This window comes from Corylus avellana, chromosome ca6 (assembly GCF_901000735.1).
Source record: "Corylus avellana chromosome ca6, CavTom2PMs-1.0".
NCBI classification, from domain to species: domain Eukaryota; kingdom Viridiplantae; phylum Streptophyta; class Magnoliopsida; order Fagales; family Betulaceae; genus Corylus; species Corylus avellana.
In genome coordinates this window covers 6,995,798-7,020,002 of record NC_081546.1, presented here as the reverse complement: position 1 = coordinate 7,020,002, position 24,205 = coordinate 6,995,798, and the positions used below count along the sequence as shown (strand labels likewise).

General features: G+C 38.3%; 4 protein-coding genes across 4 annotated transcripts in view; 2 read left to right on the top strand and 2 right to left on the bottom strand.

Moving 5' to 3' along the window:
* Nucleotides 1-3,524: 3,524 nt before the first annotated feature.
* On the top strand, nucleotides 3,525-6,457 carry LOC132184415 (putative receptor protein kinase ZmPK1). Its single transcript, XM_059598041.1, has one exon. It carries the CDS (start codon nucleotides 3,741-3,743, stop codon nucleotides 6,147-6,149), a length of 2,409 nt encoding a protein of 802 aa, XP_059454024.1. The 5' UTR covers nucleotides 3,525-3,740; the 3' UTR covers nucleotides 6,150-6,457.
* Nucleotides 6,458-15,285: 8,828 nt separating this feature from the next.
* LOC132185098 (putative receptor protein kinase ZmPK1) lies at nucleotides 15,286-17,670 on the top strand. Its single transcript, XM_059598919.1, has one exon. The coding sequence runs from the start codon at nucleotides 15,346-15,348 to the stop codon at nucleotides 17,668-17,670; it is 2,325 nt and encodes a 774-aa protein (XP_059454902.1). The 5' UTR covers nucleotides 15,286-15,345.
* Nucleotides 17,671-19,556: 1,886 nt separating this feature from the next.
* Nucleotides 19,557-22,164, bottom strand: LOC132184783 (putative receptor protein kinase ZmPK1). Its single transcript, XM_059598536.1, has one exon. It carries the CDS (start codon nucleotides 22,140-22,142, stop codon nucleotides 19,752-19,754), a length of 2,391 nt encoding a protein of 796 aa, XP_059454519.1. The 5' UTR covers nucleotides 22,143-22,164; the 3' UTR covers nucleotides 19,557-19,751.
* A 1,733-nt stretch (nucleotides 22,165-23,897) lies between these two features.
* Nucleotides 23,898-24,205, bottom strand: part of LOC132185097 (uncharacterized) — a 5,801-nt gene continuing 5,493 nt past the window's right edge. The window contains exon 5 of the mRNA XM_059598917.1: nucleotides 23,898-24,085. Within this exon, the coding sequence (XP_059454900.1) occupies nucleotides 23,898-24,085 (188 nt within the window). The remainder of the gene's footprint in view (nucleotides 24,086-24,205) is intronic.

Here is a 24,205-nt window from a genome sequence, read left to right as displayed (position 1 = left end):
TGAGCTAGCTTGAGGAGGACAACAAAGAAAATGAGACAGCTAGGGTCATGGAGAATCTGTTTGGTGGTCCGGGGAGAAAAATCAATGCTCGTGTACGTGCATGGTTTTTGTATGTTGTGTTGTGTTGATTGGTGGTCCGAGGAGAAAAATAGGCAAATGATCTATAGTAGTTAAATTTGACTATTATGAACTATTTTTTGTATTCAGTAGAGTAACTCGACTTTTAACATTTTTTTTTCTTATAGTGTGAACATTAAAGAGATTTTTGTGTTTATTCAGTATTCACACTATAAAAGTTTTTTATTATTTTCCCTTTCTTTCTTTATTTCACATTCTCTATCCCCTTATTTCTTTCACACTCTCTCACACACAAAAGAATATTTAAAGAAAAGAGAAAATGTGTTGTATAGTTTGTATAGAAAATGAGCAGATAAAGTAAAAATTTATACTTTTTCGATACCTATTTTGTTTACTCGATCCTACCGAATATGCTCTAAGAGTGACACTTAACACCTCTTACTATAATTTTATTTATAAGTTACATCCTATCATGGGACAACTGTGATATGACCGAATCATATTGCCCACGACTATCATCGATCTCTTTGGTGGTGGTCGATTTACCCTAAACCCACCTTGAGTGGCTGACCAATTTTTTAATAGCGAAGACAACCTTAAAGGATAAGCCTAATCACCTCTTAATTTTATTTATTTTTTATTTTTTATAATTAGTCAATGCTAAAAGCCTTAACAGATCTAGTCAATAAATTCTCGTTTTCATGTGTTTAGAGAAGGCCAAAATATTGTAAAATTATTTTTATACCATAATTGAGGGCCTTAATTAGAGATTATTTATTAACTTTTTACTATATTAGAGTTTTTTTTTTTTTTGAAATAACCTTTTTATTATATAATTATTAATTTCTGGCCTTCACGAGAGACTATTTATTAACTGTTTACTATATTGGAGCCTTAATTATTTTATTTTTTTTTTAAGAAAAACAAAATTATTGTACAATTTCTTATTTGGAGCCTTAATTTATTGAGGTCCTTAGACAACCACTTAAGTTGCCTTAGGATTGTGGCACTGGGAGGTAATCACATGTTGCAGATGAACCTGGATAAGGAGTACTGTGGGACAGAAATTAAGAGAAGCAGGATGAAAGATGAAATATCAAAATCTTTTCTACAAGAGTGGAAGCAGTTTCTAACTTCTTCATTAATTACCAGAATAAACCAATAAATTATTAAACAAATCAAACAAACAGTTCGCTTTCATGCATATGTTAATTTCTGTGACGACAGAGGAAGACTAGGAAATTTCTTAGTCAATATTGCCTTTGATATTGATTGAGCTTGAAGAGGGCATCGATTTCTTGTATCCTAAGGATAGAGAAAGGTACATCACTTGTTGAGCTGTTTCTATCAATTCTTTCGTCGATTCATGAAGACAACCAAGAAAATGTTTCGCGGCGACAGGGTCATGATGGAGAATCTGTACGTTTGGTGGTACAGGGAGAAAAATCGAGCTCGTGGGGTTTTTGTTGTGTTGTGTTGATTACTTTAGAATTTCTCCTTTTGACAAGTCCACACTCACGATCACACGTCAAGGAATTAATATTTAGGAAAAATTACCGTTTACCCTCTTAAAATTTGTAGCATTTTTTAATTTGAACATCAAAGTTTTAATTTTTACAATACACCCTCTCAAAGTTTTAAATTTTTTCAATTTGACCAATTGTATCCAAAACTTTTTATATTGCCCCTAATTTTTATTTTTTTATTTTTTATAAAAAAATTTTAAAAAAAATTCGGGGTGGCCATAGCCATCCCTTTGGCCATCTGGCCATTTTTGTACCCCCAAATTTATTTATTTTTTCATAAAAAAAAAAAAAAATCAAGGGCAATATGAGAATTTTTGGATAATATTGGTCGAATTGAAAAAAATTGGAACTTTGTGGGGGTGGATTGCAAAAATTGAAATTTCGATGTTCAAATTGAAAAACATTGTCACCTTTGGAGGGTAAATTGTAATTTTCCCTAATATTTATCTAATTCCAATTCCTTGCTGCTCGTTTATATATAATTATATATTATCATTACTCTAATTGCTTGCACCTCGAGTAAAATAGGCAAATGACTTATAGTAGTTAAATTTGACTATTATGAGCTATTTTTGTGTCTAACAAAGTAACTATTTTAATATTTTTTCTTATAGTGTAAACATTAAACAGATTCTTGTGTCTATTCAGTACTCACTACAAATTTTTATTATTATTATTTTCTCTTTTTCTTTCTTTCTTTCACTCTCTCTCCCCTTATTTCTTTCACAGTACTTTCTCACACACAAAAAAATATTTAAAGAAAATAGAAAATTTGTTCTAGTATTAATAGAAAATGAGTAGATAAAGTACTTTTTCGGTAACTATTTTGGTTACTCATACCGGATATGCTCTAAGAGTGACAATACTTAACACCTTTTACTACCGTTTTATTTATAAGTTACATCCTTTCATTTCTGTCATGAGACAGCTGTGAGACATCCCTTAAGTCGTTGATGACTGAATCATATCGCCCACAACCAATCAACCATCGTCGATCTCTTTTTCGGTGGTGGTTGACAACCTTAAAGGATAAGCCTAATCACCTCTTAACTTATTTTTTATAATTTTTCTATTATTATTTTAATACTTTTATGGCGAATCACGGTTGGGATCTTTAAAGTTACAGTTGCACGCCAGCAATTCCTTTGAATTGTAGTTGAGCTTTCATGGAGCTCACGTACGTCACGTATACTCCATTTATTGTTCCATGGCCAAGTCTTGGCGACCTCCAATGGAGGTAAGCAATTAAGGCTTTGTTTGGTAATGGGAATGGGGTTGGCCCAAACACTGTTTATCACCATTTCTTAAAAAAATCAACATCAAAACATTCCAACTTTTTCACTTTTAATATCAAATCATTCACTTTTTTTTATTATCCAAATAAAAAAATCACTACAAAACAAAACTTTTTCACTTTTCCATACCACTTTTTCATTTTTTTTATACCAAATATTCTTACTTTTTTTCACATCAATCTACATCAACTATAGTGTTTAGGCCCTCCCATTTGCCAAACGCCCCCTAAATGAGATGAGAGTCTTGCTTTTTTATTACTTGAGCAAATAAGAGTCATTTGCTTTTACCCGAGGGATCTCTTAGCTGTGAGATTCCTTTGTTTTGAGCTCAGCATTAACGTTAGTGGGCCAAGATTTTATTTTGTCATAATATTATAGATTTGAAACTTTTGAATAATATGGAAACATATGACGAACTTTGAAAATATTTTCTAATCCTGCCGGCCTGCCACCCTTAGTTTTTTAAAATATTTTTTAATTTTTAATTATTTTAAATTTAAAATAATATTTTATTATTATTTTTGGTTAATGGCAAATGTCCTATTTATAGCTATAACTATAAACTGAAGGACTCCATTATTGTTGGTCCTCTCTGACATAATTACCAGCTCCATCAAGGCATTAACAACCTCCAATGGAAGTCAGAAAATGACGAACTTTGAGGTGATGGAGAGAATCCAATTTCCCGTATAGATTGGGCAATGACCACTGTACGAGAAACAAACAAGTCTTTCATTGTTTTTATTCTTCGAAAAAACGTTAACATATGAAAGTCTTGCATCAACGTTCATTTGTTTTACACTGGTAAATTAGTTCCCCAAGCCCACGCTTTTGAGCTTTCATGAAGTTCATGGCTACTCTAATCCTGTTCGTCCTCTCTTTGGCATTACTTCTTCCATTGACATCAACTTTTTCCACTTTGCGTAAAGGTTCATCTCTTTCCACAGAGAAACCAGAAGATGTTTTATCTTCACCAAATGGTGTCTTCTCCGCCGGCTTTTACCCCGTCGGTGAAAATGCCTACTGCTTTGCCATATGGTTCAACCACTCATCCCAGAGTCAACCCCACACCATAGTTTGGATGGCCAATCGAGATCAGCCAGTTAATGGAAGGCGCTCGAAGCTCTCCCTCCTTAAAACCGGCAATCTTATCTTAACCGACGCCGGTAAGTTCACCGTCTGGACCTCAGACACTCTTTCACGCTCACCGCTACAATTATTACTCTATAACACCGGTAATCTTGTTCTACGTACTTTGAAAGGCGTTAGTTTGTGGCAAAGCTTTGATTTCCCCACAGACACCCTTCTTCCCCAACAACAACTCACCAGAAACACAAGGCTTGTCTCCTCAAGAAGCCAAGGCAACTATTCCTCTGGCTTCTACAAGCTTTTGTTCGACAACAATAACCTTCTCCGCCTTCTCTTTGATGGACTTGAGATTTCAAGTATTTATTGGCCTTATCCATGGCTTGTGAGCCGGGCTGCTGGAAGGTCGACGGACAACAAGAGTAGAATTGCGGTGCTTGATTGGTTGGGGAATTTTAGTTCGTCCGATCAATATAATGTGATGTCAGCTGACAATGGGGTAGTGCTTCACAGAAGATTGACGGTTGATTACGATGGGAATATTCGACTCCACAGTTGGGAAGAGGAGGAGGGTACGTGGGTCATTTCATGGCAAGCCATTCAGCAACCTTGCACGATTCATGGTATTTGTGGGCCCAACGGTATATGCAGCTATGTTGCTGATTCTGGTAGGAAATGCTCCTGCATTCCTGGATACAAGATGAAAAATCACACCGATTGGTCTTATGGGTGTGAACCCAGATTTAATCTCTCTTGCAACAAAAATGACTCTGCCTTTCTGCTGCTATCCCATGTTGAATTCTATGGTTATGATTTTGGGTATTTCCCCGATTACACATTAACTCAATGTAAGAATTTATGCCTGCGATGGTGCAATTGCAAAGCTTTCCAATTCAAATTTGACGATGATGCTGGTTTTTCGAAATGTTACCCCAAGACGACATTGCTCAATGGGCATCGTTCGCAAGCTTTCAAGGGAGATCTCTATTTGAGAGTGCCTGAAAGCAATCGCCTCTCCTACGCCAATTCCGTAGAAGAATTCCGTTTGGATTGCTCAAGTCAAGGTACAGTCAAACTGGACAGAACGTATGTGAAAAGCCGTCCAAATGGGACGGTGAAAATCATGCTCTGGTTTGCATGTGGGTTGGGAGGGCTTGAAGTCGTCTGTATCGTTTTGGTTTGGTGTCTCTTGATTAGAGGCCAGCAAAGTTGGAGCGCAGACAAGCAAGGCTATCTCCCTGCTGCCACCGGATTCAGAAAATTTACCTATGCCGAGCTAAAGAAGGCCACAAAGGGTTTTAGTGAGGAGATTGGGAGAGGTGCTGGAGGAACTGTATACAGAGGAGTATTGTCTGACAGTCGAGTTGCAGCAATCAAGCGCCTTAATGAAGCTAATCAAGGGGAAAGTGAATTTCTTGCAGAAGTAAGCATCATTGGGAGGATTAACCACATGAACTTGATAGAGATGTGGGGTTATTGTGTTGAGGGAAAGCATAGGATTTTGGTGTACGAGTACATGGAGCATGGTTCTTTGGCTGAAAACCTTTCTTCTAATTCACTTGATTGGAAGAAAAGGATTGAAATTGCTTTAGGAACTGCCAAAGGCCTGGCTTATTTGCATGAAGAGTGCTTGGAGTGGGTTTTACACTGTGATGTGAAACCTCAAAACATACTCCTAGACTCTAATTATCATCCAAAGGTGGCAGATTTTGGACTTTCTAAACTCCAAAACAGAAGTGGCCTCAAGAATTCAAGCTTCTCAAGGATAAGAGGAACCCGAGGATACATGGCTCCGGAGTGGATCTTCAATCTGCCCATCACCTCCAAAGTAGATGTTTATAGCTACGGGATTGTTGTGTTGGAGATGGTGACTGGAAAGCAAACACAAATGGGTATCAACGCAATGGATGGTTGTGGGGAGACAGAAGACAGAAGGCTGGTTACATGGGTTAGGGAGAAAATTAAGAACGGAAAGGCTGCAACAACGGCCTCCTGGATGGAAGAGATCATAGATCCCGTATTGGAAGGCACATATGAGATGGGTAAGATGGAAATCTTGGTTGGAATGGCTCTGCAGTGTGTAGAGGAAGACAAAGATGCAAGACCCTCCATGAGTCAAGTAGTTGAGACGCTTCTTAGCCATGAAAATGATCATTATAATTAAAAACTATCTCATGTTTTAGTGCCTAAATAATTTGTTTCTTAGGAGTTTGTCTTCGTGCAGGCATAGTTGTGGTCGTATCGATCATCCAATAAATGGGTTCGAGTAATTAGGCCACTATACACGTACATTTGATATCATGACTATTTTGTGAAACCTGTAGTGTTATCCAGCTCTTCGGCCGTACGTGTAATGTTTATGTGTTTGATTAATGCAGTTTAATTAATGTAGTATGTAGTATTGGGTTGGTGCTAATGTTTCTTGTGTTTGAATACTGTTAAGAATATTACTTGTTATTTACTTCTTTAGGTATTATTAGTCTACTAGGTTTACCTTTTCTTATTCTACTAGGTTTACCTTTCCTTATTCTACTAGGTTTACCTTTCCTTAATATATTAGGTTACTTGCCTCTCTATAAATAGAGGCCTCTGTATTCATTATTATATAAGAGTCAATACAATGTAGTCCATTGTATGCTTTCGCTCTCTCTCTCTTCTCTCTCTTTCTTCCGCTTCTAATATATTATCCAATATATTTAACATGGTATCAGAGCTACTTTTGTGTGACCTTGAATAAACGTCTTTTCTAGCGTTTTCCTTTTGAAGAATTTCAGTCTCGTCGCCCTACATCACGCGCGGCCAAATTTTCTGCTGCCTATAGTCACAAAATCGTGCTAGCCAATAAATCCGGAGCCGCTCAGTCTATAGCTGCCACACACAGCCTTATCGCCGCCCAAAGGTGCTTTCAATTTGTTCACGTGCCGCCACGTCCGGTGGATCAGCCAGGTTGCGGTGCCGTTCCATAGATCTTCCGCCGGTAGTCTCAATTCAGTCTAGAACACTGCCAAAGGTTATGGGACGCGCCTCCACGCCCCGCCTCAAGTTCCGGTTGCTCCACCACTGCCGTTCCGCCACTAGCCACCACGGTGGTCTGATCGCCTCTCCAAGACCACCGATCGATAGATCTACTCTCGGTGATTCCAGAACAGGCTTCATATCCTCCATACGACGCTGCACGCGCCCCCATGCGCCACTAGAATTTTTGCGCGTCAGATCCACGCGCCAAGACCAGCAGCCTCCATTCGCGCGTGTACCGCACGCGCCATCGCACCAAATTGCCACGTCATCATGGCCACGTCAGCTCTAAGTGCCACATCAACTTGCCTGCCCACGTCATCAGCCACTACAATGTCAACACATCAGCGACGTCAGCGGATATGCCACGTCAGCACCTTGATAGGGTTGACTTTTCCATTGTTGAACGTTGACTTTGACCACTAAAAAAAAAAAAAAAAAAAATTGACTAGGTTTTTCCTACTCAATTTTTCGTCCTGATTTCAAATTTGTGGTCTATTTTTGCTTTTGGCATCTCTATATGGCAGAAAACAAGATTCTTCTCCAAATTTAAGCGTTTGTTTTGTGCGGTTCAAGTTGGTTCATGCTTATTCAATTTGGTTCCATAGCCTTTATCTTTGGCGCAGTTCAATCCGGTTCATTATTCTTGCGGTAAGCACTTTCAGGTCATACCAATCTTTCCTTAGGTCCATGGGTTTTCGGGCCAAAGAAGCCCTTTTTAACCGGCCCACTTATGCCTTGTTGGCCCTACTTATCTCAGCCGACCAGGCGAGACTGTCTACTAGTTAGAATTTTTGGGTCAGACCTTTCAACGGTCCAAGGGTTCCAGGCATGATTAGCCTCTTCAACCGGCCATTTTTCTCCTTACTTAGCTCAGCCGACCAAGCGAGATGGTCTACTAGTTAGATGGGTCAGACTTTAGTTCAGCCGACAAGGCGAGACGGTCCAAGGGTTTCAGGCATGATTAGCCTCTTTAACCGGCCCTGCTTATCTCAGCCGACCAGGCGAGACGGTCTACTAGTTAGATGGGTCAGACTTTCGTTCAGCCGACAAGGCGAGACGGTCCAAGGGTTACGAGCCAAACAAGCTCTTTTTAACCGAACCTATTTTTCTCAGCCGACCAGGCGAGCTACTTCATTACTAGTATATGGTTTTCAAGTCAAAATTACAACCAAGTGTACCAAGCTCCAGCTTAAATGCATTGCTCAAATTCAGGTAGAATCCACCGGTCTCTAACAACTTTTATGGCGTTACTTTGGCAATTTTTTCGGCACAAGCAGCTTTTTCGGCGAATTCCTTTTTCTTTCCCTTTTCGTTTATCCAAACTCAAGTTTACACATTGAGTTTGAGGGGGGATGTTAAGAATATTACTTGTTATTTACTTCTTTAGGTATTATTAGTCTACTAGGTTTACCTTTTCTTATTCTACTAGGTTTACCTTTCCTTATTCTACTAGGTTTACCTTTCCTTAATATATTAGGTTACTTGCCTCTCTATAAATAGAGGCCTCTGTATTCATTATTATATAAGAGTCAATACAATGTAGTCCATTGTATGCTTTCGCTCTCTCTCTCTTCTCTCTCTTTCTTCCGCTTCTAATATATTATCCAATATATTTAACATTTACTAGCAGTACGTAGTCGGTTAATTGGCGTCTTTGTTTAATCGAATTTTTTTCTCCTAATGAAAATATTCAAATGAACTTTACCTTGATAAGTATTGCAGAAGATGTGGCTGCTTGCTTGTACTCCTGGTGTCTGAAACTTGATCTTCAGTTGTCTGAATTAAACCTCTTACAATTAATATTAATAGCCCCCATCAAGCTCATGGGTGGAACAATATTGACCAGGAACTTGTCTCGCAAAACAAGAAATCTAGCAAAACTTAACCCTTTAGTGAAAATGTCTGCGCATTGATCATTAGCAGAACTATACCGAGCACAAAATCTTTGTTGACAATTTCTCTCAGCCTTAATATGCTTAGTTCTAGTATAAAAAATGCAATGGCAACAATGCCAGGCGTGGTGAGTATACAGTATTGTGATGCTCCAACAATGTGTCTATACAAGGTCGGGTCTAGCAATAGTCACAATCAAATTTGGTGAGCTTTTTACCGGAGGTGCAAGGGGCAGAATATAGTTTGGCTCCCATGGTAACATTCCAACTTAAAAACAAGTTAATTTTTCACTTGACGCTACTGCGTAATAAAACATTAGAATCGTGATAGCGAAAAAGCTAATGTACAAATTTTTATTTTCTTTTGAAAAAACAAACTCATCTCAAAAAATATATATATATATATATATATATATATATATAAGAGCTTCTATATAACTTCACATATCAACATTGTCATTACAAATTAATACACATATCTAACATTATTTTATCAAAAGGTTCTACAAACTAACTATTAAGAGTTTTTTTGACATGTCCGCACAAGAGGAGGGAGGGAGATTCAAACTAGTGATCTCCACTTCATTAGGCGGGGTTCCAAAGAGTTACCCATACTCAAAAGTTTGAGTTTTCCCGTCAATCTTAAATACAAAATTCAAGACACACATACGAATCTTCTTCCTTATCTTTTCTTACAATACTCATAAAATTATCACAAATTTTACAAGTAGATATTTGAGTCTACTTTAAGTAAACTAAACATTTGTAACATAAGCCCCATTTTGAAAATACCTCTAACTAGTGTTTATAATAGCAACTATAGTTTTCCAAAACATAATTTGCCACCAAAATATCGTAGTTGTTAGAGTAAGTACTCATATGGAGAAGTTTATACTTGTTTACCGAAAATCCTCTTATTTTCCATTGCATTTTGCTTCATAATATACATAGAACTCACTCCACATCTCATAATATATATAGAGTAATAACATATTGAAAAAATTACACTTTACCATCCCAATTAAAGTTTGGAGTGATTTTCAATTCGACCTCCAATGTTTCAATTTTTGCAATGCACCTTTCCAAACTTTTAAATTTTTGCAATTCGACCATTTGTCAGTCAAAGCCGTTTTGATTGATGCAACAGCGATCACGTGACTCGCACATGATCACTGTTAACTTTTTTTTTCTCAAAATGCCTTCCATCCCAAGTTACACGCACGCCCGCCTTTACCCTCTCTCAGATATCACCATGCTGTTCAAGTCCGGCCAGATGTTGCATTAAAATCACAAATTTCAAACGCTTCGAACCCGATGAACCAAATTGACTTACGCCAAAAAAAAAAAAAAAAAGGTAATGAACTCGGCCAAATCAAGTTCAAATAGGTGAGTTGGAGTGGGCATGGAGTCATGGTCGTGAGCATCACAATCAGGTGATAAATCACTGTATGCCAGAGAGCCTGATGAAGGCGATGACCGACGTTGTGGAGAGTTTTTCAATCTAACGGAACTTGCACATGTGATCAGCTATTGAACGATAAACAGTATCTAAACTCTGGATTTCCCAAAATGGGTAGAGAAGAATTGCAGATTGGGCTTTCCATTATCCAAGACCCAATCCTTACAAGCCTTCCAATCATCCATGCGACCCAATCCTTGCAGAAATATTGGGCTGGTCTAATTTATACTTAGAGCTTGAGCTTAAACTTCGTAAATGAATCATTTGACACCGTACGTACTCGCACTGCATTGATATTGTATCTAAATATTAGTCTCTACACACTTCTTGACTCCTATAATACTCTTCAAACCTTATTGTTCTATTTAAATTTATTTCTATTCTTTTTGTTGGCAGTGACCTATTTTCTCCAAAAAGCTTCCATGAATCCATTTTCCAGAATCCTTGCTTAGTTCCTTCTAGTGTTTAGGAAATATGAAGAAGTTTTTGAGAAATTAGGGTTTCTCTATAGATGCATAATTAGGTTCTACATTTTTATTTCACATTTATCTTATAATGCTAATGTAGCAGTCCCAACTAAGAGCTAGCATTCATATTGGACTAGCTAAAATAGCCAAAAGATAATTTAGGCTCCTTCTGTAGCAAAAATATCAAAAAAACTTTCTCATGCATCTAGCTGGCCACTTTGGCTAAGGAATTGGCTAGATGCTATATATAGTGCTCCGCAACAATGCATAAAAGAAAAATTAAAAAAAAAAAAAAAGAAACTAAAAAGAAAATCAATCCGATTATCTCTCCTCTTTGGAAATAATAAAAACAGATTAAAAAAAAAAATCATATTTTAAATAGAATGAGGAAAGAAAATAGCTAAAATGTTCAGCCGAATGTGAATGTTCTTACCCTTGGATTCGTCTATACTTGTTGAGAAAAAATATATATCAAAAATTGGTTAAGATTAACATATTGTGGGACTAAAATGTAATTTACATCATTACACTTTTTCTTAAGCCTTTTTTTCTTTTGGATCATTGAGCATCAATTTGAAGGTTCCTGTAAATTAAGATACTGTAACAATTTTAAATTTATTTTTTAATGAATTTTGTCATTGTCGTGCTTCTTTACCAAGCATGGTCATATGGATCGAGTTTGTTCTTCTTCTTCCACTAAAACGATTTTACAATAATTTTATTTGTCTCGGTCATGACACATATGATTTGCCATCATGAATCATGATGGTTGACGACTCACCATCGACCAATTGGATGGAATGCTTCTCGTTGTGAATATTTTATAAGGGTGCGTTTGTGATTGTGATTTTACAAGAATAATCTATATTTTTAAAAGATATTGCAAAACGTAAGGTGTTTGACATTACGATTTAAAAATTACTTAATTTAAAATAGGAAAAAAAAAATACGATTTCTAGAATTAAGCAGGCTATTGGGTGTTTATTTAAAAAAACGCAAATTTAAACCAAAATCATGATTTTGCATAACAAATATTTGATAAAAAATTATTTTTTAACATAGTTTACCAAATGCCTTTGGGGTTTTAAAAACGAAAATTTTAAAATCTCAAACGGACCCTAAGGTTGATGTTACATATTATTTTTCATCTCATTTTTATTCATTCTTTATGTAAATTTATTATTGGATCCCATAAAAAAACGGTGGCCTCTCCAGTATTATAGGGCCGGAGCAATGGGTAGCATAAGCAGCCAAAGACTCTAAGTCTTTGGTAGTCAGGAGCTTTAGAATAGAGTTTAGAATAGGGAGACATATTTTGAAGAGTAGGTGTAGGCAACCTATTAATGACAAACACTGCAGTAAGAAAAGAATCAACCCAATATTTATTTGAGAGGTGAGAGTGGGCTAAAAAGGTTAAACCGGTTTCAAGAATGTGTCTTAGTTTTCTTTCGGCAAGACCATTTTGAGGGGAAGTATAAGGGCAGCTTTTTCTATGTTCAATTCCATTGTTTTTTAGGAAAGTTTAGAAGAGATGGGATGTGAACTCTCCTCTTCCATCAGATTGGATTGCTTTAATGGATGTAGAGAATTGTTTTTCAACTAGAAGTTTAAACTTGAGGAATGTATCATAGGTTGCTAATTTTGTGTGTAGGGGATAGATCCAGGTGAATCTTGAAAAATCATCCACAAAAACTATATAATATTTGTATCCACTGATTGACAGTACTGGAGAGGTCCAAATGTCAGTGTGAATAAGTTGAAGAGGAAATAAAGAGACACGGGTAGATGGAGAAAAAGCTTGTTTCTTACTTTTACCCAATTGGCAGGAACCACAAAGCAAATTTTTATTGAAATTTGAATCTGAAACATAATTTGAATGCGATATAGGTAAATTGCTATCTCGAACAACTCGAATAACTACATCATTAGATGGATGACCTAACCTAAAATGCCATACTAAGGATGATGTTCTTATTCCTAATAAAGCTATAACAGACTTGTTGTTGTTGTGAGACTTCCTGCCCAGCTTGAGAGGATACATGCCATTCTCACTCTTCCCTTCCAAGAGGATTGCCTTTGTCTGAAGATCAATGATAAAAAAATGAGATGAGGTTAGAATAAAGCAGCAAGAATTATCTACACAAAAGCGTTGAATTGAGACTAGATTTGCAGCTGATTCAGGACAGTGTAAGACATTATTCAATTTAAAACTAGAATTAGAATGAGGGGCTTGAAGAGTGGTAGAACCAGAATTTGCTATGGTAAGAGCTGTACCATTCCCCACGGCAACAGTGTCATGTTGTTGAAAAGGTTCCTGAACATTAAGGTTCTCCAAGTCTTGAGTAATATGTGTGTTGGCGGCACTGTCAGCGAACCATTGAGGGTCTTCAAAGGCATTGTTGGATTGCGCCACCATTGCTGCCAATTGAGGAGGAGGGTGTCTTCCTTGATAGGAGTAATCCATCCTATAGTAGCAATCTAGTGCTTGGTGATTGACTCTTCCACATATTTGACATGGCATGCGAGATGGCTGACTAGTGCTAGGAGTTGGCAACAAAGCAGGTGTATTATTGTACCTTGGAGTAGGAGCATAAGTAGGAGTGTTGTACCTTGGTGCAGGGGAATAAGGAGACCTTGGACCAGGAGGCCTGCTGTACCTTGGGGCTGTGGTGAATGCAGGGGCAGCAGCAAAAAATTTGGCAGCAGGGGTCTAGAACTGAAATTTCTGGGAGGATACCCACCACGGTTCTTGGATGATTTCTGACCTAGTTTCTGTGTAAACAAGGCAAAGGTTGAAGTGTCAACTGTTGAGGCTTGCTGTTGATTGATCAATGTTTCATGATTGATGAGTTCTTCTTGGAAATCATCAAGAGAGAGTTGTTTCTCTCGAGTTAGGAGGGAGACAGTGGTGACAAAGCTGTTGAAGGATGGATTGAGGCCATTGAGAAGGAATGAGATGAGGTCCTCATCAAAGATAGGTTTTCCCACAGCAGCTAGTTGATCAGACCATACTTCGGCAGATTGAATGTAGTCTGAGCAGGTCAAGGAGCCTTGGTGAAGACTTAGTAATTGTCTTTTGAGATTGGCAATTCGAGACCTAGAATCATTAGCAAACCTGGTTGCTAGGGCTGACCAGACTTGTTTGGAAGTATCAAGTCCATAAACTGTGGACAAGACCTTCTCAGATAATGTGACATTGATCCAACTTAGGATGCATTGATCCTTTCTATTCCAGATGGTGAATTCTGGATTGAGGGTTTCTTTACCACTATCATCAGTGATAAATTGAGCAGGGCATGATTCGGTTCCATCCACGATGCCTAATAATTCATGGGTGCGCAGGATAGGCATGAATTGAGTTTTCCAACCAAGATAGTTTGGACCTTCAAGCTTTCCATTGAATTGAGAAAGGGTAGGTGGGGAAAAAGGAGCAGAAAAGGAGGTATTGACTGCCATAGAAGAGCTGTTTGTGTGATGCAGGAGAAGAAGAGAAAAGAAAAGAAAGCAGCTTAAGAAAGAAGAGCTATGGGGCGTATGCCTATAATGGCTCTGATACCATAAAAAAGTTCTTAGAGAACGTGATTTTGCGGAATGATTTGTGTTGCTTTCTCATTAAGATTAAATAGAACAGAAAATACAAATATAATCCATCACCAACTTTGATAACATAAGTTGATGTGAATTCAAAAACTAATAACATAATCCTAACATAAGACTAATACTAATCTGAAATTAATAACAAGAGAACAAGAGAAGTAGAATGCAAATAGATGACTTAAAGATAAAGAAAGAGATGTAGTAAAACTAGAAGACTAGAGATGTAGTAAGACTAGAAGACTTCAACAGTAACAGAAACTTCAGGGACTTCTTCAGCAGTATGTTTAACAGTGAATACATTTATGAGTGTTGAGTCCCACATTGAGAAAATATAAAAGAAAAAAGTAGTTAATATACCTAAGTGGACTTTAACCCATTAGCTTCGGCTTTTGGGCTAGAGTTATGTTCAACTATATATTAATGTACTCTTGGTAAAAAAAAAAAAAAAAACTTCATAATCGCACATCTTTTCACCCCTACTAATGTTGGATCAATACTAAAATAATAACGAACATTCATTTTTGGGGACTAGACCATATGCTAAGTCGCAAGACGCCTAGCAAAGACCATGACACCCGTGGCTGACTGAAAAGTTCGGTAAAATTCCAATTCTGGTAACGTGAGCAACCTAAACTTAAAGACTATTAGGAATTAATGGACTAAAAAATTTACTCGACTCATTTAATATGACTTCTCAGCTAAGAACAAGACCGTCATGAACATGAACAAAAGGTGGCATTTCTAGTTTGCTTATTTATGTAGCATTTCTATTTATTCATTTGACACTAAATATAGCAGTAGTCGTTCAAGTCCATTAATCTCCTGTTTTGTGCTCTCATGAAGTTCATGATGGGTACGCAAGCTTTGTTCCTTCTACTCTGTTTGGCATATTGTTTTCCATTTTCATCTACTCAATTAGATCATACTATGACCCAAATCACCTCCGTCTCCGTAGAGACAACGGAAGAGGTTCTGAAATCATCAAATGGTGTCTTCTCCGCCGGCTTTTACCCCGTCGGTGAAAATGCCTACTGCTTTGCCATATGGTTCAACCACCCATCCCAGACTCACACCCACAACATAGTTTGGATGGCCAATCGTGATCAGCCAGTTAATGGAAGGCGCTCAAAGCTCTCCCTCCTTAAAACTGGTAATCTTATCTTAACTGACGCCGGAGAGTTCACCGTTTGGGCCACAAACACACGTTCACCTTCATCAGTCGTACAATTGTCTCTCTACGACACTGGAAATCTTGTTCTACACAATTCGGAAGGTGTTAGTTTGTGGGAGAGCTTTGATTTTCCGACAGATACCCTTCTTCCCCAACAACTCCTCACTAGAAATACAAAGCTTGTCTCCTCAAGAAGCCAGGGCAACTCTTCCTCTGGTTTCTACAAGCTTATCTTCGACGACAATAACCTTCTCACCCTTGTTTATGACGGACTTGAGATTTCTAGTATTTATTGGCCTGATCCAGGGCTTGTGAGCTGGGAAGCTGGAAGATCCACGTACAACAGTAGTAGAGTTGCAGTGCTTGATTCCTTAGGGAACTTCAGCTGTTCCGATGATTTTACTTTTGTATCAGCTGATTATGGGGCAGAGCTTCACAGAAGATTGACAGTTGATTACGATGGTGAAATTCGACTCTACAGCTGGGAAGAGGAGGAGGAGACTTGGGTTATTTCCTGGCAAGCCATTCAGAAACCATGCACGATTAATGGTATTTGTGGGGCCAACAGCATTTGCAGCTATGTTAATGCTGGTTCTCATAGAAAATGCTCTTGCCTTCCAGGGTATAAGATGAAAAATCATACCGATTGGGCTTACGGGTGTGAGCTTGAGCCGAATTCTTTTGATCTATTTTGCAACAATAATGAGTCTGGCTTTCTGCAGCTATCCCACGTTGAATTCTATGGTTATGATTATGACTACTTTCCCAATACCACACTCGACGAATGTAAGAATATATGCTTGCAATCGTGCAATTGCAAAGCGATCCAATTCACCTTTTCTGAGGATGATGGTTTTGCGAAATGTTTCCCCAAGGCGTTATTGCTCAATGGATATCGCTCACCAGATTTCAATGGAGACCTCTACTTGAGGCTGCCAGAGAGAAATCTCTTGTCCTACACAAATTCTATAGTAGAATTCGGTCTAGATTGCCCAAGGGAAGGTACAGTACTGCAACTCGAAAGAAACTATGTAAAAAGCAGTGGAAATGGGACGGTGAAGTTCATGCTTTGGTTTGCCTGTGGAGTGGGAGGACTTGAGATCATCTGTATCTTCTTGGTATGGTGTCTATTGATCAGAACCCACCAAAGTTCATGGGCGGCGGACAAACAGGGCTACCATCTTGCTGGAGTCGGATTCAGAAAATATACCTACGCTGAGCTAAAGAAGGCGACGAAGGGTTTCAGCGAGGAGATTGGAAGAGGTGCGGGAGGAATTGTATACAAAGGGGTACTTTCGGAAAATCGGGTTGCAGCAATCAAGCGTCTCAACGAAACTAATCAAGGAGAGGGTGAATTTCTGGCAGAAGTAAGCATCATTGGGAGGATAAACCACATGAACTTAATAGAGATGTGGGGGTTTTGCGCAGAGGGAAATCACAGGCTTTTGGTGTGCGAGTACATGGAACATGGTTCTTTAGCCCAAAACCTTTCGTCCAATGCACTTGACTGGGAGAAAAGGTTCAAAATCGCTGTGGGCACGGCGAAAGGCTTGGCGTATCTGCACGAGGAGTGCTTGGAGTGGGTTTTACACTGCGATGTGAAGCCTCACAACATACTCCTAGACTCTAATTATCAGCCAAAGGTGGCAGACTTCGGCCACTCGAAGCTTCAGAAAAGAGGTGATCTGAAGAATTCAAGCTTTTCAAGGATACGAGGAACCCGGGGTTACATGGCTCCGGAGTGGGTATTGGATCAGCCTATCACCTCCAAAGTGGATGTTTACAGCTTTGGAATAGTGGTGCTGGAGATGGTGACCGGAAAGGGCCCAACAAAGAGCGTGCATGCTTTAGACGGTGGATGGGAAACAGAGCACCAAAGGCTGGTTACGTGGGTGAGGGAGAAGAGGGATAGAGCGGAAGAAATCGTGGACCCAATAATATTGGAAGGCAAATTTGAGATGGGTAAGATGGAAACTTTGGTTGGCGTTGCTCTGCAATGCGTAGATGAAGATAAAGATGCAAGACCCACCATGAGCCAAGTAGTTGAGATGCTTTTCCGGGAAGAAAATGATGATCAGTGATGGTTTTATATCATGGTGAGCCGAAATCTGTTAACTTCTTATTGGCAATGGTTGTTCTCCTTTCCAGAGGGCACGGCCCATATATATATATATATATATATATTGGGTAGTTGGCTTGCATTTTCGCTTTTAAATGTATTCATGGTCATGGGTTTGGTGGTGATCAGCCAGCCATAAATGGCGTGGTTTTTTCTTTTATTTCTGGATTGTGATAATCACATGCAAATACCATAGACACTTCATTTTTTATTTTTTTATTTTATCTGTTAGCGAATGCTGGCCAAGACAGAGGTGTGTTATAATTAAGAGCAATGCCGGCTACGTTTGGATCTTGTTTACTGGATTGAGTCTTCTTTATTTTTTAATTTTATCTGTTATAATTAAAAGCGAATGCTTGCCACGTTTGAAGGTAGGGCTATATTATAATTTATTTTCTCTCCATACAGGAAATTAGGTTCTATATATATATGGGGAAGTAATAACAAGCACACTCTAAATTTAAATTGGCTTCAAACTATGTAACACTTCTGTATTACCTCATTGGTTAGCATTTTCTTCCTTGTTTGGTAGATATGGCAAGTGCGGCAAGTGTCACGTGATGTGGAATCGGTTGTTAAATGTGGTGATTTCATTTTCCATAGTTATGGAGCCATCGACCTTTTCCCATATCGGGGGAAATTAGGATCCTCTTCATTTCATTTGAATGGGAGAATATCCAGTTAATTATAGTAGAGAAGTATTTTTGTTCACTCAAAAAGTGAAAAGACACAAATACCCTCTACTATAACTAACTGAATATTGTTCAATTCATTTGAAATGAAGAAGATCCTGTTCCGGGGAAAATCACTTAAAGACTCACAAATGGCTTTCCTTAATTGGTGGGTTATTAATGGGGTGGATTTTTGGATATTGTTTACTTTACATAACTTATTCCTAAGGGAAAATGTATAATAAATCCCTGAGTCAACCTTTTAAAATTTAAATCTCTCCAAGTTTTTTTTTTGAAAATTTAATCCTTGTGTCAATTGAAATGACAATAAAATCTTTACCATTAAAATTTTTTAACAGACGTTAGGGTAACTCAAAACGCATTGTTTTACCCGATTAAAATATTAATTTTTTATTAATTTAATTTAAAAAAATTAAATCTAAAAAAATAAAAAATAAAAAATGAAGGGTGGCCAAGAGTGGCGCTACCACCCCTGGCCACCACCCAACCCCTATGGGGTGGCCGCCCACCCCTGGGGTGGCTTGCGGCCACCCTCAACGGGTTTGGGGTTTAGTTGCAGGGCCGGGTGTGCTGCCACCCCCCCTGGCCACCCTTCAATTTTTATTTTTAGTTTTTTAGTTTTTAGATTTAATTTTTAAAATTAAATTAATTAAAAATTAATATTTTAATCGGGTAAAACGATACGTTTTGAGTTATCCTAACGTCTATTAAAAAATTTTAACGGCAGAAATTTTATTGTCATTTCAATTGATTCAGGAACTAAATTTTCGAAAAAAAAAAAAAAAAACTTAGAAAAATTTAAATTTTGGAGGATTGACTCAAGAATTTATTATACATTTTTCCTATTTGTAATTTTGGGTGCAAGCAAAGGAGGGATTCCAGTGTGCGTGATGCTTAGTGAGCTCGAGTCCTAGATCACGGCTGAGCCTTCTTTTAAGCCCACTAGACGTTATAGTAATCTGGATATTCCACTGTTGATGTAATTTTTGTAGTCAGCGTGGCTTTTGTGGTTGCTTGGATATATATATAGAGAGAGACAGAGAGAAAGAGAGATCCAACGCATCCCAAGTTTTAATTAGACTTAGAAATGGGAATCCAACACTATCCTACGATCCACAACTTCAGAGTCCTAGACTCTTAAAATCCGTGAAAAGCATTAAAAAGTATATTAAACCGGTATCCCAAGCAAACACACAAATCCAATAACATATTACATCACAAGACACCAACTGCTACATTGTGATGATGATGGGCGCAACATAATGAATCAACGGAAAGGACTAACAGAATTCCAAGCATGAAGACCTTACTTACATTTTCGTACAATACCTGAAGCTGGTCTTCAGTTCAGCTAGAAGGTCATAGAATGTTCATCCTCCCAGCGCAAAAGCATCTCTACTACCTGTCTCATGGTGGGTCTTGCATCCTTATCTTCCTCCACGCATTGCAAAGCGACTCTAATAACAACTTCCATCTTACCCATTTCGTACTTTCCGGCCATCATGGGGTCTACAATCTCTTCAATCCGTGACTCCTTCCTCGTGGCAGCTTTCTTCACTTTGTCCCTCACCCAGGTGACCACCCCCCCTTGCTCGATTACTCCTCCACCGTCGACAGTAAGGATATTTGTTTGGCTCTTTCCAGTTACCATTTCCAGCACTACAATCCCATAGCTATAGACGTCGACTTTGGAGGTGATAGGAAGATTGTAAACCCATTCAGGTGCCATGTAACCTCTAGTCCCTCTTATCCTTGAGGTCATATTGTCCGAGCCACCTCTATTTAGGAGCTTGGAAAGGCCAAAATCTGCCACCTTTGGCCGGAAATTAGAGTCCAAGAGAATGTTCTGTGGCTTTATATCGCAGTGTAGAATCCATTCCAAGCACTCCTCGTGAAGGTAAGCCAATCCTTTGGCAGTGCCCAAGGCAATTTCGAACCTCTTCTCCCAATTGAGTGTAGCAGAAGAGAGGTTATCTGCTAAGGATCCACGCTCCATGTATTCATAAACCAAAAGCCTCTGTTTTCCCTCTGCGCAGTATCCCCACATCTCTATCAAGTTCATGTGGTTCAGTCTCCCTATGGAGCTTACTTCTCCCATGAATTCAGCTTCTCCCTGGGCAGCTTCATTCAGTCGCTTGATTGCTGCAACCCGATGGTCAGACAATACCCCTTTGTATACAACCCCTCCGCCTCCTCTTCCTATCTCTTCACTGAATCCCCTTGTTGCCTTTTTAAGCTCAGCATAGGAGAATTTTCGAAATCCAGCGGCAGCAAGGATGTATCCTTGTAAAGCTTTGTCAGGATTTTTTCTACCCCAAAACAAGAAGCACCAGACCAGTAAGAAACAGGTCAGCTCTACGCATCCCAGTGCACTGGCAAACCAAACCAAAAACTTCAGGGACCGGTTCTCATGGCCATTTTTGTATGTTCTACTTAGCAGCTGACGAACTTCCCCATGGCAATCTAACATTACTTCTTCTTTATCAGAGGAAATGTCAGCTTTGGGTAGTTTTAGATACACATCTCCATCAAAATCAGGTGTATGGTGTCCGTTAAGTAATAGTGCCTTGGGGTAACAAGAATAGACACCTGTACCAGTGTCAAATTTGAATTGGAACCCTTTGCAATCGTCGCACATCTTTAAGCATTCCTCTTCACACTCCTGTAACGTAGAATTTTGTTTGTAGTTTTTGTCATAGCCATAAAATTCTACATTTGAGACCATGACAAAGTGAAACTGACTAGAATTACACGAGATCTTGAATTCTGATTCACACCCGGTAGACCAGCCATTGGGATTTTGAAGCTTGTATCCTTGTATGCAAGAGCATGTCCTGCCCCAAACATGATTGTAACTACACAAACTATTTGGTCCGCAAACACCATTAACCCTACATGGTTCCATGATGGCTTGCCATGTGACAACCCAAGTCTTCAGGAACTCATCTAGGCTGTACAATCGAATGTTACCGTCAGGATCGAGGGTTAACCGTCTTTTAACCACCATGCCAAAATCTGCTGCTTTAAATTCCAAATCGTCAGATGAGCTGAAATGGCCTGTGACATTTAGTACTGCTGTTTTGCTGATGTTGTATGTTGTCCTTCCAGCTTCCCAAGATAGCAGCCATGGGTCTGGCCAGTACACGCTGGATATGTTTGGACCATTGTATAGTAGGCGAAGCACGTTATCATTGTCGAAGTAAAGCTTATAGTATCCAGAAGAATAATTGCTTTGGCTTCTGGATGAGATAAGGCTGGCATCTAAAGTTAGTAGTTGTTGAGGAAGAAGGGTATCCGTAGGTGAATCAAAGCTTTGCCAGAGGAACACACTATCTGATGTACGGAGAACAAGATTGCCGGTGTTGAGGAGCTGCAGTTGCAAAGAGGAGGCTGAGGCCGTTGTGGTGGTCCAGATGGTGACTCTACCTGCATCAGACAAGATGAGGTTGCCATCTTCCAAAAGGGAAAGCCTTGAAGCTTTTCCATTGACTGGTTGGTCTCGGTTTGCCATCCAGACGACTGTTGGATTTGAGGACTTTGTGAACCATACGGAAAAGCTGAAAGCGTTTTCCCCAACAGAGAAAAATCCAGCGCAAAAATCACCATTTGCTGAAACCAAAACGTCACTTGGCTTCTCAACAGATAGAAATGAGCCTTTGAGGAGGTAATCATATGTGACTGATGAACATGGATAAGGAATTTGCAACAAAAAGAAAAGAAGGATGAAAGATGAAAGATCCATGGAGCTGCAAGACCTTGCAAGGATTCTGGCTAGTGGCCGGCTACTTAATATATAAACGTATTTTAAGAGAAGAGTGGAAGCAGCAATTCTAAGTTCTTCATTACCAAAATAAACCAATAAATGAAACAAATTAAACAAAAGCTTTGCTTTCATGCATGTTTCTGACTTTCTATGACAGAGGAAGACTTTGAAATTTTATAGTCATTGCCATCAAAGTCTTCAAAGAGTGTTCATTCGATTCAAGAAGACAACAAAGAAATTAATTTTTCAACCCCAACATTGGGCCCATGATAGTGGATGAAATCAAGTTATTCACGTAACTCTGAATTTGTTTGGCGAAGAAAAATCAGTGCTCGGAAGTCAGAACATCCAGAACTATGTATGTAGTGCTTATTAGTTTTGAATTTCTCCTCAAATATCTCATTTTTTAATCATGCAATAATATCCACGCTTATCGTCATTTGACGAGTCCACATTCACAATACCACACCATGGATTTTATCTTCCACTTCTTGGCGGTCTTTTGTCGTACTACTTAAACAAAACTAATGAATTTGAATTTTTTTTAAAATCACTTATAAATTTTATTTTTACCCGATAAGTAAATTACTATCAAGTTGTAAAGTTCAGTCTCACCTAATAAAAAATTAATATAGAACTTAGCAGTTAGCATCCATGAACTTATTTATAATTCATCTGCTCTATTTGAGCTACTACTCATTTTTCTAATGTAAAACCAGGGTGTTATAATATTTTGAGAAAAATTCACTTACTTCATTAAGTTTTAAAGGTTTTTCAATTTTAACCCTAAAGTTTAAAAATTAGCAATGTACCCCCTAATGTTTCAAAAATTTTCAATTTAAACCTTCTGTTATTAATTTCCGTCAAATTGAACGAAAATCTATGAAATTACATAATTACCCTCAGACTTTTTTTTTTTTAAATTTCCGTCCAATTTAACGGAAATTAATAACGGAAGGTTTAAATTAAAATTTTTTGAAACATTAGAGAATTACATTGACCATTTTTTTAACTTTGAAGTTCAAATTGAAAAACTCCTGAAATTTCATAAGGATAAAGTGAATTTTCCCCTAATATTTTTCACTCAAATTCCTAACAGCCTCATCAAAACCTACCCATAACATTACTACGTGGCTATGATGCTATAGCGACCCAAGAAAAGCTTTTCTCTACTCAAATCTTTGAAGTTCTTGCCAAGACCCACATAATCAGTGGCGGATATACGTGGGGCAACTCAGGGGTGGGCGCCCACGGTAAAAAAAAAAAAATTAAAAAAATTTTTAAGTAAAAATTTGAAGGGCGCCCCTAGTAAAAAGAAAAAAGAAAAAAGAAAAGCTCTCCAGCCTCCAACCCGCCTAGCAAAATCCAAAAATGTACCCCCCTACAAATTTTTTATTTTCTCCACTAGACTAGAGAGGACTGGCTGGACTGCAATGTCCAAAAAATAAAATAGAAGTTTTTTCCTGCTTTCCGCTCATCACGCACTCACCATTTTCTCAACCAAAATTTACAAGGCACGCTGCAAAAGGGGAAAGGATGAGATAGTGGTGGGGAAATAGTCTTTAAAATTGTTTTTACTTTTTAGTCTTTTTCTTTCTTTCTTTTTTTGAACAGAGAAACCAAATTTGTATTAATCAATAAAGTTCTTGCTCAACAAGAATAGTTTCCTGGATACATGAAAGGACATTCCAGAGTCCAAACTTGCTCTACAGTGGAACTAAAAGCAAACCTAGCTTAAGAATGGGCAGCCTTGTTGCCACATCTTCTGACATGTTTAGCCTCCCATTGGACTGCCGAGTTAAGCAAGTGTTTAGGCCCTTCAACCAAACGACCATAACTCCTCATACAGATTGAATCACTGCGCATGGCTTGTACGATCTCTAGTGCATCACCTTCCACTTCAATCTTACGAAAACCTCTCACTACAAAAAAATAAAATAAAATAAAAGGCAATTTTGTGACGTGTCAAACAGTTCTATTTTTTTGCCACGTCAGTAAATGTTGACGTGTCAAAATTGGCACGTCAACAAATTTTTTTTTGA

Coding starts and splice junctions, on each gene's coding strand:
- LOC132184415 (XM_059598041.1), top strand. CDS start 3,741: ATGAAGTTCATGGCTACTCTAATCCTGTTCGTCCTCTCTTTGGCATTA.
- LOC132185098 (XM_059598919.1), top strand. CDS start 15,346: ATGACCCAAATCACCTCCGTCTCCGTAGAGACAACGGAAGAGGTTCTG.
- LOC132184783 (XM_059598536.1), bottom strand. CDS start 22,142: ATGGATCTTTCATCTTTCATCCTTCTTTTCTTTTTGTTGCAAATTCCT.